The sequence below is a fragment of the Aedes aegypti genome, chromosome 2 (genome assembly GCF_002204515.2).
Source record: "Aedes aegypti strain LVP_AGWG chromosome 2, AaegL5.0 Primary Assembly, whole genome shotgun sequence".
NCBI classification, from domain to species: Eukaryota; Metazoa; Arthropoda; class Insecta; order Diptera; family Culicidae; genus Aedes; species Aedes aegypti.
This window is the reverse complement of record NC_035108.1, coordinates 57,977,356-57,990,332: the sequence shown is the minus strand read 5'-3', so window position 1 is coordinate 57,990,332 and position 12,977 is coordinate 57,977,356. Positions and strand designations below refer to the sequence as shown.

Here is a 12,977-nt window from a genome sequence, read left to right as displayed (position 1 = left end):
AGCTGTGAATGTTTTTGCAACCATATTATCAAAAACAAGTTATTTCAATTACAGTGACCCAATGTCACCCTCTCTATGGGGTGAGATTGGGTCAGTTTTCATTCTCTTGTGGTGCCGCTGTGAATAAATATTTTTCTTTAATGTTTTGAACAGTCGTTAATGCACCATCAAAGTACATACACACCAAATTTGAAGTTTATTGGAGTTAAATTGCGATAGTTATTCAATAAATAATTCGTACACATCCCTTTTTGACCCATTGTCACCCCCAACGACGGTATTACGAAAATCCTAGAATTAACATGAGCATGAGTCCTAAATTCCAGGAAATTCTTGAATGACCAAGAACATCTTATGAATACAACACGTACAGCTAGACTCTAAACAACTCATTGCTCTGCCCTTTTTTGCATATGCGAAGATTTTCAATGGTTCATATATTACGCTAGTAGATCTGGAAATAATATTCCAGTTTTTTTGGAGTTCTGAGCAGGTATAACCATGAATATGCACTGCTACTTTATAATCACAAAGATGAAAACAAACCACATCAGTTCCGAGAAAATTATCATTCAATGCATAATTTTCCATTGAAACGTCTTAACTTAACAAAATTAGGTAAATTGAAATAACGTTAAAAATACTTTGACTTGTAAAGAGGTTGAAGTGTTTAAATATGATAATATTTATTCATTACGCCAACTACCTCCTCTCGAACCTAACCTCAATCGGATTGGTACTCCTCAGGACCAAATCCGCCACGAAATTGATGTCTTCCAACTTTGTCACCGGAAGAACCCGGAACTTCAACAGCGCATTCACGATCACCACCTTCAGTTCCATCATGGCATACTTCTGTCCGATACAGTTCCTTGGTCCTGCGCTGAATGGCACATACGCGTACGGATTCCTTCGGTCGACCTCCTCTGGCAAGAACCGGTCCGCATCGAATCGATCCGGATCCGGGTATTGCTCCGGATCACGGTGCAGATCGAATATATGAATGTTCGCAACGCACCCCGCCGGGATTACCGCTCCATCTTCGAGGACAATGTCCTCGGAGATGTTCCGCGATATGAATGCCACCGGTGGCCACAGCCGAAGGCACTCTTTTAGGGCCCGATCCAGAAATTTCATCTCGGAGTAGTCTTGTGGAGTGAATACTCGGTCCGATTGCGGTTTACCGTTGTAGACCTGCCGAATTTCGCTGTAGATTCGGTCTTGAACAGCTGACTCGTGGGCCAGTGTGAAGAATATAAAGACCAAAGCAGCTGCCGTGGTGTCGTGGCCTTCAAAGGCGAACGTGTCCACCTCTTCCCGAATGCCTGCTTCGTCGATGAGCTGTTTCTGTTCGGCGACCAGAAGTGAATCCAGCATGGCGTAACGCTTCTTTGGATTGAGATAGCTGTAAAATGCGAAAGTTTGAAATATTTCTGTTTCAACATTACAGCAACCCAAGCTTACATATTTTCTTCGGTTAACTCGACTAATGGCTCCGAGCTTGCCTGGAATTGTTCCCTTTTCTTGTTAATGATCCCAGTCGTGAACGAATGAACCGGAAGAAGAAGTTTATCGAAAGCCGCTTTATAGCCCGTCAAACGGCAGAGGAAGTCGTTCAGCAACCATGGTCGCATCAAGCGATGTACCAAGGCTTCCCCAATTTCGTAGAGCTTCGTGCGGTACACATCTGCTCCAGAAACCGTGGACAACTTAACGCCCATTGAGGTTTCTGAAACGATACAATATTATCGTAGACATTCGAAATATTGCAGCTGTGTCCTTACCGCAAATGGTGTTCAACGTAAACTTGGACATGACCGGTTGCAAGGCCGTCGATACTCCTTTATCCACGTGTTCATCGATTGTGGCCAACAGTTGGTCGCATTCTTCCACAAACGTACGATGAAACCCGTTGAGTATGTTGAAGTGGAACGAAGGCGTTAGGATTCTTCGGCGGTGCATCCATTTGGGTCCGGTGCTGTTGAGCAGACCCAGTCCCAAGAAGGGATGAAGAAACTTGTAGAATCGACTCTTGTCGATGTTTTTGGTGCTCGACAGGATGGGCTCGGCTTCGCGAACCCGCACCACATTCAGTACGTACAGTGTGCTGTTGACCCAGAACCGATAGGACCCTCCATACCGTTTGGGCCATTCGCGGGCCAATTGGAAAGTCTTAGCTGAAATCACAATCCGAAATGCGAACGCTCGTTGTAACCACAAACTTAACGCACTTTACCTTGATCCTTGAAAAGAATCTCGCTCAGAGTTCCAATAAGAGGAAAAACCCGAGGCCCTGGAAATTTGTTCATGGCCCGATACGGGCGCCCAGATTTGTCAATTGCATCCCACGCGAGAAGCACTATTACGATTATCAGCACAGCGAACCACCAATCCATCAAGAAATCCATTTTGCTCCACCCGCAACGACTGATTAGACTCAATTGAACTCTACACCGTGGGTAAAGAACATCAATTCCCTTTATCATAACCCGCGCACAGCTGAGATTATTCATTGCTGTAGAAATTATGAAAGGATCAGCAACAACAATGATAAGCGGAGGCAAACGCTGATAATCAATTTATTTTTATTGACGATGTTTTGGTCTAGATTTGGTGTACACAAATGTAATCTACGTCTAGCTACGCGTTGCATTTGCTTTCCGCTTAGCGAATTGAACCTTGATCGGGGTTTTCGCTCGCAGTACCAGATCGGCTATGAAGATCACCTCTTGCCGCGTAGTCACCGGTAGAATGCGGTAGTTAATCAGCAGAGCGCACAGTACCGTTTTCATCTCCAATAGGGCGTATTTCTGTCCGATACAGTTCCTGGGGCCGGCACTAAACGGCACATACGCATAAGGGTTCCTCTTGGCGGCCACCTCCGGCAGGAACCTATCGGGATCGAATCGTTCCGGATCGGGAAACTGCTCCGGATCACGATGTAGATCGTAGATGTGTATGTGTGCGATAGTACCGTGAGGAAATGTTGTTGAATCTATGGAGGGATTTGAGTTTACTTAAACTGTTAAAGATTATCAAAGCGAATACCAACCAACTTCCAACGGTCCTGAGAGATTCCGCGAGATGAACGACACCGGCGGATACAGCCGAAGTGCTTCCTTCACGAAGCGATCCAGGTACTTCAAGTTGTTGTAGTCCGCTATGGTGAATGCTTCGCTCTCCGATTTTGTACTACGGGCCTTCAAAAGCTCATCGTATACGCGTTGTTGAGCTTCTTGCTCTGTGGCCAGCAACAGAATCGAGAAGATCAAACCTGCTGCGGTCGTGTCATGCCCTTCGAACATGAAGGTGTCCACTTCTTCCCGTATTCCCTCTTCATCTATGACATCGTTTTCTTCGGCCATCAGCAAGGTATTCAACATAGCGTAACGTTGCTTCGATTCATATCTGTGAAATAGAAAGTCAAGCTCAAACCGTTGAAGCGAAGACCTGCTCGACCTCACATTCCATCAGAATCCTCGATGTGCATCGTCGAATCCTGCTTCAACTCCTCACGTTTTTGCCGAATAATGCTTCGAGTGAAGTCATGAATGGGTTCTATTGCATCCTCCAGCGGCTTCTGATACCCAAACAGATTGTAGACTCCATCGTCGTACAACCACGGAGTCATCGTCCGATGAACGATCCTTTCACCCACATCGTAGACTTGCGATCGGTACTTATCCGCGCCAATGAACGTATCCAGCTTGACACCCATAGCCGTCTCTTGAACACATTTCAAATTTAGTTCTTCATCTAGCTACAATATCTACAATTAACCTTACCACAGATCGTGTTCAGCGTGAACCTGGTCACGATCGACTGCAGGACGACCTCTTCTTCAGCATCGGCACAACTATCCAGTAGCCCCACCAATTTTTCTGCCTCCTCCTGGAACACTTGCAAAAAGTCGTTCAAGATGCTGAAATGGAACGCCGGTGTCAGGATCTTCCGCCTGGCCTGCCACTTGCTTCCCTTGCTACACAGCAACCCATCGCCCATCAGCGGCTCCAAGAATCGATAGAGTATGCTCTTCCGGGTGTGCTTCGTACTGGAAAGAATCGGTTCCGCTTCACGAATCCTTATGACATTCAATATCACGTTTCCGAAGATCCACTGCCGGTAAGACCGTCCATACTTCAGAGCATTCGATCGCGCATAGTTGAACGTTTGCACGGTGTCCTTGATCAACACTTCCAGGATGTTGCCCAGTACGGGAAGCATCGGTCCTCCCGGATACTGCAAAGCCGCTCGATAACCGTCCCGCTGGCGCAAATACCACTCATAGACCGCCAACAGCACGATCAACGTTATGATCACCAACGACAACACCGACGAAAACATAACTACCAATCTCGAATCTGATCAATTCCGGACTGAAATCGCTACGCGATCGCGATTCCCTTTTAAATCTAAGGATTGCCGGCGAAGGTGATCGCCGGCGCAAGAAGCTGTGATCATTAGATTTAATCGTTTGTTTTCACGTTGTGTCGATGCCATCAATCAATATGCATTGGAAAGCACGTGTGAATGTGATCTACGGCGATCAGATCTTGATACTATAGGGTTAGATTACGATCGGGCGGTTCTTCTTTGCCCGGCTGACTGGTCGTTCTGCCAAAAAGTTCAATAGGGCAATATGATTATCTATATCAGTAGCAAGATTGCATAATGACAAAAAACCTTACTAGATCACGATTTACATAATATTTTTTGTTATGAATTGGTTATCAAATTAATAATAACCAATTTTCCTCCAAACTTCTCTAAAGTTAAGAAGCGATAAACTAATGGCAGGTCAGATAAGTTACATGTATTATCTTCTTGAGAATTTTAATGCTTCTTAGGAGTTTAACTGGAATATTCATATATCCAGAGAGCGATTTGGACTGGAAAATATCTAGACAGTACTGAAAGCAGAAAAAATATTGAACAAATAATTCTGGACGTCCTGTGATTCTAACTGCTCCTCTACGAGTGTTGACCGTGTGTGCATCGATTTCTCAATCCTTTGGCATGGTTTTGCTCTACAGTGTTCTAACGCTTCTTAGCGTTTTTATACATAAAAAATAAGTCTGGCAAGGACGACACTAGAGTGTCAATTTTGCTCGCCCCGGAAAAGGAGGGGACCCCGGGATTTCTCAAATTCTAAATAAAACTAGTAGTTTTGTTGAAATGAAAATACAATGTTGTGACAAATTATATTTCACACCTGACTTTTTATATGTTGAGTAATTGAACAAAAATCAAAGCTAACCTAGGCTGAATACGGCTTTGCTAAGGATTATTTCATTCTGGGTTGTTTCACATTCTACATAATAGGTCGTATGAATAAACTGAGCAAAAGCTTTTACTTTACTCAAATCCACCTGTCAAATTATTTTCTTGAGCATTTACTCAAGTTGGTATGATAAAACTGAGAATTTGAGCATTTACTTTTCGAACATCCGAATTCGTATGAATAAAGCGGTAAAAGCTGAGTAAATGCTCAGAAAATCCTGAGTCACCTACTGACCATGCTCAGTTGAAAATAAATAAGCACGAAAGTTATATTTATATTTGTAAATAGGGTAAGGGGTGGTCCATTAATTACGTAAGACAATTTTCGGGGTTTTTCAACCCCCCTCCCCCCATGGTAAGATTTTTTTGTATGAAAATTAAAAATAAATTGTATGGCGCGTAAGAAATCTCAGACCCCCCCTCCCCCCATAAACCCTTACGTAATTAATGGACAGCCCCTAAAAAGGATGACCGGAAGACTTTTAAGACGGATGACTGAGTAATTTTTCAAACATCCTGGCGGACTCTCAAGAACAATTGATCGGTGCTGTGGCAAGTAGGCGAATTCCGGCACGCATATTCTTCGAAGAAAGGAAAATTTTCTGGCTGGTGAGTAATGGAAGGAAATTTATTCTCTCCGAAGAAATTGTTCGCCGGAATTCACCTACAGAGCTAGTACTTTTTTAATGAACGGTGTCGATTATTGAAACTAATCGATTGCTCTACTTTCTGCATCATGAAATTCATCTATTTTATAATATATATCTATCGAAATTGCAAAGTTGATAAAATTTGTATTTTCGAATAATCTTTAGAATAACACGATTTTTAAATAAATTCCTGGAGAATTTTTAACGTAATACCTATATGAATTGAAGAAGGAATAAATGTAGAAATCCCTGGTTAAATAATTTACTAACATTAGAGCTAACGCGACAAATTCAACTACTATGGTCGTTTTATGCTTAAGACGAGTTCACGAGTTCAAATTTTTATCAGGCAGTCATAGAGTTCAATATATCTGTTGATACAAGCTTCTAAAACATCAGCGATGGGGTGAGATTCTTAATAGTCCTTGTCTTCAGCATTCGCCCATATCAAATGTTAGAATGGATTGATACCTGGAGCATTGGAGCCTTGAACATATGTTAGAAAATACGGCCCATTCTGGAGAGCCGTGTTTGAACCTTCGTATAAGTGTGTGTTGCGGGCCTTCCTTAGTCGAGTGGTTAGAGTACGCGGCTACAAAGCAAAGCCATGCTGAAGGTGTCTGGGTTCGATTCCCGGTCGGTCCAGGATCTTTTCATAATGGAAATTTTCTTGATTTCCCTGGGCATATAGTATCATCGTACCTGCCACACGATTAACGAATGCGAAAATGGAAACTTTGGCAAAGAAAGCTCTCAGTTAATAACTGTGGTAGTCCTCATAAGAACACTAAGCTGAGAAGCAGGCTCTGTCCCAGTGCGGACGTTAATGCCAGGAAGAAGAAAATAAGTGTGATAATCGACTCTGTTTTTCTTAAAACCTATGAGCCAGTATTGATCTAAGTTGTCTCTAACCGAATGAACAATTTTCTTCCTCAAAAACTGTTATATTGAACTTTAACAAAAAATAAATAATCAGGAATTAAATTTGCTCACAAAAACAATGAAATTAACGCTTGCAGATGCTAAATTCACGTTTAAACAATTTTCGCATTTTTTTATGGGCCATACTGTATACTGGTTAGATCAAATCAAAAGAGATTATCAAAGGAGATTATTGAAAAATTCATTTTCCCAAGAATCTCTAGGAACTCATGGAACGTTCTAGGACGAATCCTTCAAATAATCCTGAATATTTTAAAACCACTAGTAGTTTCAAGGGCTTAAATAGTTGTAGCGGTAAACGTGCAGCTTATTGGCATAACCATGCTGATGATTGTGGATTCATATCCCACCGTTTGAGGATCATTTTGTGTTGGAAATTTTCTCGGCATTCAGGATATAGGTAGGTAGATTATTTTCATACTTCCCGCAAGATAAACGATTACAAAAATGGTTAATTGGCAAATAAAACTCTCATTTAATAATTGCAGAAGTATTTTTAACGACACGAAGGTGAAAGGTAGACTCCGCTTCTTTTTAAACGTAACGCCAGAAAGATTTTTTTTATCTGGGAATGTTCTTTAGAAAAGGATTTTTGCTAAATCTGTCACGGGTTCTTGGTGAAACTAATAGATTCTCTCTTTGAGATTATGCTCAGATTCCTATATTTTTGGTGAACTTCAAAAATATTATTAGAAAGGTCTCTAAGCACAATTGGTTCATGCCTACCTGTGAAAACTGTTTAAAATTTTAACATTTGTAGTGGGTTTGTAGCACAGTTTATTTATATATTCAGCAGCCAGGAATTATGGATTGCGACAGTGAGGTCATGGTCCTTCAATCCGGTAGCCTGTGGCATATTGAATTCACTCAAGAAGCCGAATTGTCCGCTAGTTGCCCCCAGTTTGATCTGCTTTTCCTTGTCCAGTGTGTGTATGGTGGTTTTTCTGGTGCTGATGCTTGTTGACAGTGGCATTTAATCCACCCCACAGGCTTGGCATTTACTTGGGTACCATTTCCGTAGGCCCGTTCCGAGGGCACCGTCTCTTTCTGGTTTGATAATCGACTGTTCACCGGTGAAGGCTGTTTGGGATGGATAGTAAAAAATCAAATCACAAAATAACACCAAGTTCTAAACACTTACCGTTGCGGTTGCGGGCGGACCATTTTTTGCGCTCACCGACGCTTCCCCGGCAGGTGGGATGCTGAAAATTGTTTTTCGCCGGGGTGTGTGATTCCATCAGCAACTGGCAGTAAATGGTACATCTCAAACTTTTCCACTTTCATACTATTTTTTTCGCGAAACCACTACATACTGATTGCACTATTGGCATTCTTTTTATGTTTCGCAAAAAAAAATCAAAAAGCATAAACAAAAACAAGATTTTTGACAAAGTAAAAGCTAAGTTCGAAATTCGAACTTACTCTGAGCAAAGTACCACTTTATTCATACGGATTTGAGTAAATGCTCAGACACTTTACTTTACTCAAACCAGGTTGAGCATGAGCAAATGCTCGGTTTTATTCATATCACCTAATATAAATGAAAGTATGGTAAATGTTTAAGTCATAATATTAACACAGACAAGCAAACGTAACAGCTAGAAAAACTATCAATTTGAAAATCAAAATTAATATTTACGCGCAATGTTAAAAATATTGTATTTGACACTAGATGACGGTAGTGCGCAAACGTCAAATTCGAACAAAAGCAATGCAAGCGCCACGAGTGAGTTGTTAGCTAACTACCAAACATTAGTATTGAATCTCAGGTATTGAACGCTAATACTTTTGCGATGAAAATAATTGTTTTATATGAGGCCGGAACAAATTTGAAATTTTACTTTTGTCAAACTACCCCCCCCCCCCCTCGAAATCAAAATCCCCCCTCTGACTAAAATGAAATGTTTTATTTTCAGTATTGATTTTTTAATTTTTCGCGTTTTTTGTATGTCGTCCTCACGATATTACATGAGGTAATAGGTGTTATACAATATTTTTGTGATTCATATGAATCATCATTGCTTTAAACCTTCAAAGAACATGTTTTCAAATCAATACAGCAATTTGTTCTTAAAATTCATTTGTTTCTAGGGGATTCTTCTTCTTCTGGATATATAGATATTGGGTGGTATGAATAAAAAACTTTGAACTTTACTACATGTAGCATCTACTCAAAAACAAAATCCACAAAGTTTACTACACTTTTGGTATGAATAAAAAACTTTTCGAACATGTAGTACTTACTACTTTCGAACATGAGCAGTGACTGAAGCTGCACGTTAAGAAATTTCCATTCAGAGTGCAGAGTGATTCTGCACGTAAAGAACAATCTATTCAGAGTGACGCCTAAAATTAATACAATCATGCATATGAAGAAAATGCATGGAATCTAATCGATTACGCGATAATTTGCACAAATCATGAAGGTGCTGTTATTTGACAAAATTTGTAGTGTAATTTTGCGATTAGTCTGGTATTTTCTTTATGTCTATGATTTTATGATGATGGTACATCAAAGAATTTTCTGGGTGGTTTTCGGCCTTCGCCAACGCCAGTGATTGATGATTTTTTAAATACTAGCTTAACATCTATGAAGAGATCTTGAGATTACAGCTATCAAATTTGGAACCACATATTTTCTAGCACCAGTACTGAGATTCTGGTGAAATTGCGGTAGAATTTTGATGCTCCCCGTGTGTTTTCTTAACAGCATGTTGAATTCCGGAAGTTCTAAGTGTTTCTACGATATTCTCGCTATTTTGGTGGGGTTTCTGATAGTATCCTTGGAATGTCTAGAACTTAGAATGTCGAGATTTTTATGGGAATTGCAGTGATTCCATTGGCAGTCGTTAGAATTCAATGAGGATCTCCCCTAAAACACCATGGTTCCCTTTGAAATTATCAAAATTCTTGTCGATTTCACAAAAAATCCCATTGAAATCTATAAAATATTTACCGACATTCAAATCGTTTATATTAAAGCTTTGCTTTGAAATTCCAACGGAACTGGAGATCAACGGAATCTTAAAGGTTTTTACAATAATTACGAAGATTGGTTTTCAGAATTACAAATATTCACACAATAATTCGCAGGAATCCCACCGCAATCTTATAGATTCTTACAAAAATACCGTCTCAAAGATACCCACAGAATTCCAAGAGATTAATATTCGGAATCCCATTCCCACCCCAATTCTAGAGTTTTTAACAGATTCCTAATATTTCCGCAATATTCCTAGAATGGTATTTAAACTTCCAGAATTATCACAAAAAATCCGACATCCCTATCGGAATCCTAAAGTTCCTACAGGAATTCCGGAATTCAAAAGGAAATCTGAGATGTCAGAGTTTACAAGTAAAATTTCAAATTACATTATAAATATCTGAATTCCTACCGACATCCTAAAATTCCTAGAAAATAACATAATTATCGTAATGCCAGAATTCACACGGATATTACAAATTGCTACTGCCGGTAATCTTACCGGAATCTCAGCATTGGCGGGGCGAATGTTTTCGTAACCTCCGAATTCCTAAGCAAAACTCAAAATACTTTCCGAAATATCAAAACTCATATCGTTTTCCCATGATTTTTACTCAAAAGTAAATTATTCCATTCAATTCCGCAATCTCAAAGCATGTGTAGCAACCTCTGAAGCTAACTACCAGTAGCTTTGTAGTAAATGCTACCTTTATTCATAGCAATGCGTTGTTTGTAGTATGTTCGAAAGGTGTAGAAAGGAAAATGACACAAACATGTTCCACTCGTGTTCCACATACAGCGTTTACTACCGAGAATGTAGTAAACTCAACTTTACTACATTTTATTCATACGGCCCATTATCTCACATTCGCTAAGGTTTGCAAAGAACATGGCACAATTGGGCATAGAATGGCAATATATCTCACATTTCCAATTTTCTTAAAAACAAGTGCAATATTTTTACAACCAGAAGAATATGGCGTACATGTTATATCAAATTAAAACAATCTTAGTTGAATTTCAAGTTCTAAGTGCGCCATTGTTGCAGTGTTTTTAATAAAGATTGCTTTTGTTGATTTTATCAATTTAGTATTTTCTCTCATCAAAACCCAAAATTACGGGTAAGAAACCTGGAGATTGTTGTTATGAAAATTCTGATTATGAAAAATGTTATATGTACGATCAATGTTATGAAAAAAATGACGTGATAATAGTTCCAAAAAATTGATTGACGGGTATATATTGCAAAACATTATTTTGCAGCATATGAGAATAAAAAGTGATATATTTACCTGAATTTCCATTTTATTATTAAGTAACACCATTTCTCGACGTTTCATGCAAAAATAATGTTTTGGCAAAAAAAATGTATGGAAACTTTTTTTGCACGGCCGTGTAAAAAAAATCCGTGCAAAAACAGAATCGGGTGTATATAGATTTGATATCTCGCGTTGAGTATCATACAGGCGTATCTGCAGTGATCGATTTCTCTTCGTCGATTTTCTCTTTGGCTTTGTATACGAAACTTAAACGATTTTCGGAACATTTTACGATGCTGCATGACGGAGGACAATTACTATTTTCTACTAAAACATAAATAGCAGTCGAAAACATTGACCCGGCTGAGTAATTTGCAGAAGAGAAAATCGACGAAGAGAAATCGATCACTACAGATACGCCCTTATGATACTAAAAGCGAGATATGTCTATGCACGGTTTGTGCTCAACTAGTTTGAAAATCTCAAAATGTGTGTTGGTCTAATCCGGACCTTTTAATATGGTTCCAATAAGGACCTCTTGATTTTCAACGAGCAGTCAGTCTATTTCATAAGCTCCACCCCGTGAAAGTCTTATTGATGGATGGTGCCTTTGGTTCTGTTATCATGTTGTTAAGAAACACGGTAGACCACAAAAAAGGAATCAATAAACCAGCTAATTGAAAAGCATCTCCATTAATACCACATCCTATTTTGGGTTGGGTGGCTGATCCAGTAGTGTGTGTCCCCTGTGTGTGTGTTACGCCCTTTTGAATGTGTAAGTCCACTAATTCAAAGGAAATCTGAGATATTTAAACGAGTTTTCATTGGCCGTGATTATCAGAATAGATATAATATTAAAATTTGAATCAAAGTTGGTTTATATAGTTATTTGTTACTTCTGGGAGGAGTTTTAAATGAGAAGATAGACGAAATTTGGAGTTACGTCTTTTTGGACGCGTAACCATTAATAATACTAAATTCCAATAGATTAATTAGGCATTCTTATACCTTTGAGCATATTCAAATGTTTTCAATGGCACATTGTACTTATATGCCGCCAAAGTATTTCACAATCAACTGATTTTCCATAGGCTCAAGTGTTTTATGCCATTACGGAGCTAATTTCATCAAGTAACCAAATTAATTCATGTGGCACAATATTCTGGCTAGTTTGGTGAACCCATGTACTCACGATTCAGATTATTTTACATGCAATTGATTGTTACCTATTGTACATCGAAGCGAAGTATACGTCAAGGAATAATTTACGAGTTAAGCTTTCGGTTATGGGTAGCAGTGTATGGAATAAAATAAAATTAACAACGTAGAAAGCTGCGATACAAAATGGAAGAAAACAATGCAAAGTTTAGAACATCCGTTGTTCAATGAAGTTCAAAGTTATCATTTACAGAGCTTAATTTTAAATGTTTGTCTTTGTTAATTTGGAAAACTTTGTGAAGCTCCTAAAGTATGTTTTTTTTCGTTTGTAAGTCATAGCAGCTGGTGAGTCTTTACTTCACAAGCACAGTCTACGATCGAAAACAAATAAAAGTTTACATGGAAATATTCAGTTTGTGTAGGATTGAAACCATATTCTGGTAGGTAGACTAGCAGGTTATCAACAGGGCCACAGAAAAATTTTCGATTTTCCGGTAATCAAAACTAGAATAAAGTCCATGAACAACTCTGTCTTAACCATATTTTATATATCTTTTTGAAATGCTAACCCTTGACTTTGAATTCCGTTACCCCGAATACCCGAAGACCATCTCCGCAAGTTACAGTTTCTAGAATGGCATTACTTTGAATTCCATTATCACGGGACAATGTAATACATTTTAATTATATATTCGGGACAATAGA

The 12,977-nt window shown here is 39.2% G+C and overlaps 2 protein-coding genes and 1 long non-coding RNA gene across 3 annotated transcripts; all 3 read right to left on the bottom strand.

Moving 5' to 3' along the window:
* Nucleotides 1–661: 661 nt before the first annotated feature.
* Nucleotides 662–2,533, bottom strand: LOC5578181 (cytochrome P450 4C1). The gene is made up of 4 exons (XM_001663702.3): nucleotides 2,237–2,533; nucleotides 1,785–2,177; nucleotides 1,465–1,729; nucleotides 662–1,405 (listed from the first exon to the last, which is right to left on the bottom strand). The coding sequence occupies exons 1-4, from the start codon at nucleotides 2,511–2,513 to the stop codon at nucleotides 703–705; spliced, it is 1,638 nt and encodes a 545-aa protein (XP_001663752.2). The 5' UTR covers nucleotides 2,514–2,533; the 3' UTR covers nucleotides 662–702.
* Nucleotides 2,534–2,563: 30 nt separating this feature from the next.
* On the bottom strand, nucleotides 2,564–4,394 carry LOC5565336 (probable cytochrome P450 4ac1). Its single transcript, XM_001649632.2, has 4 exons — nucleotides 3,786–4,394; nucleotides 3,465–3,726; nucleotides 3,053–3,408; nucleotides 2,564–2,995 (listed from the first exon to the last, which is right to left on the bottom strand). Exons 1-4 carry the CDS (start codon nucleotides 4,342–4,344, stop codon nucleotides 2,637–2,639), a joined length of 1,536 nt encoding a protein of 511 aa, XP_001649682.2. The 5' UTR covers nucleotides 4,345–4,394; the 3' UTR covers nucleotides 2,564–2,636.
* Nucleotides 4,395–7,503: 3,109 nt separating this feature from the next.
* On the bottom strand, nucleotides 7,504–8,397 carry LOC110676944. The gene is made up of 2 exons (XR_002500841.1): nucleotides 8,014–8,397; nucleotides 7,504–7,952 (listed from the first exon to the last, which is right to left on the bottom strand). It is a non-coding gene; the product is annotated as an uncharacterized LOC110676944 (long non-coding RNA).
* Between the last annotated feature and the right edge of the window lie 4,580 nt (nucleotides 8,398–12,977).

What these genes read in the sequence shown, in the direction of transcription:
- LOC5565336 (XM_001649632.2), bottom strand. Translation starts at nt 4,344, where the DNA reads ATGTTTTCGTCGGTGTTGTCGTTGGTGATCATAACGTTGATCGTGCTG. An exon ending in ATCGAGGATTCTGATGGAAT is followed by an intron (nt 3,409 to 3,464) that starts GTGAGGTCGAGC and finishes TCTATTTCACAG; the next exon opens with ATATGAATCGAAGCAACGTT. An exon ending in CTCAGGACCGTTGGAAGTTG is followed by an intron (nt 2,996 to 3,052) that starts GTTGGTATTCGC and finishes ATCCCTCCATAG; the next exon opens with ATTCAACAACATTTCCTCAC.
- LOC5578181 (XM_001663702.3), bottom strand. Translation starts at nt 2,513, where the DNA reads ATGAATAATCTCAGCTGTGCGCGGGTTATGATAAAGGGAATTGATGTT. An exon ending in GATTCTTTTCAAGGATCAAG is followed by an intron (nt 2,178 to 2,236) that starts GTAAAGTGCGTT and finishes TTGTGATTTCAG; the next exon opens with CTAAGACTTTCCAATTGGCC. An exon ending in TACGTTGAACACCATTTGCG is followed by an intron (nt 1,730 to 1,784) that starts GTAAGGACACAG and finishes GTATCGTTTCAG; the next exon opens with AAACCTCAATGGGCGTTAAG.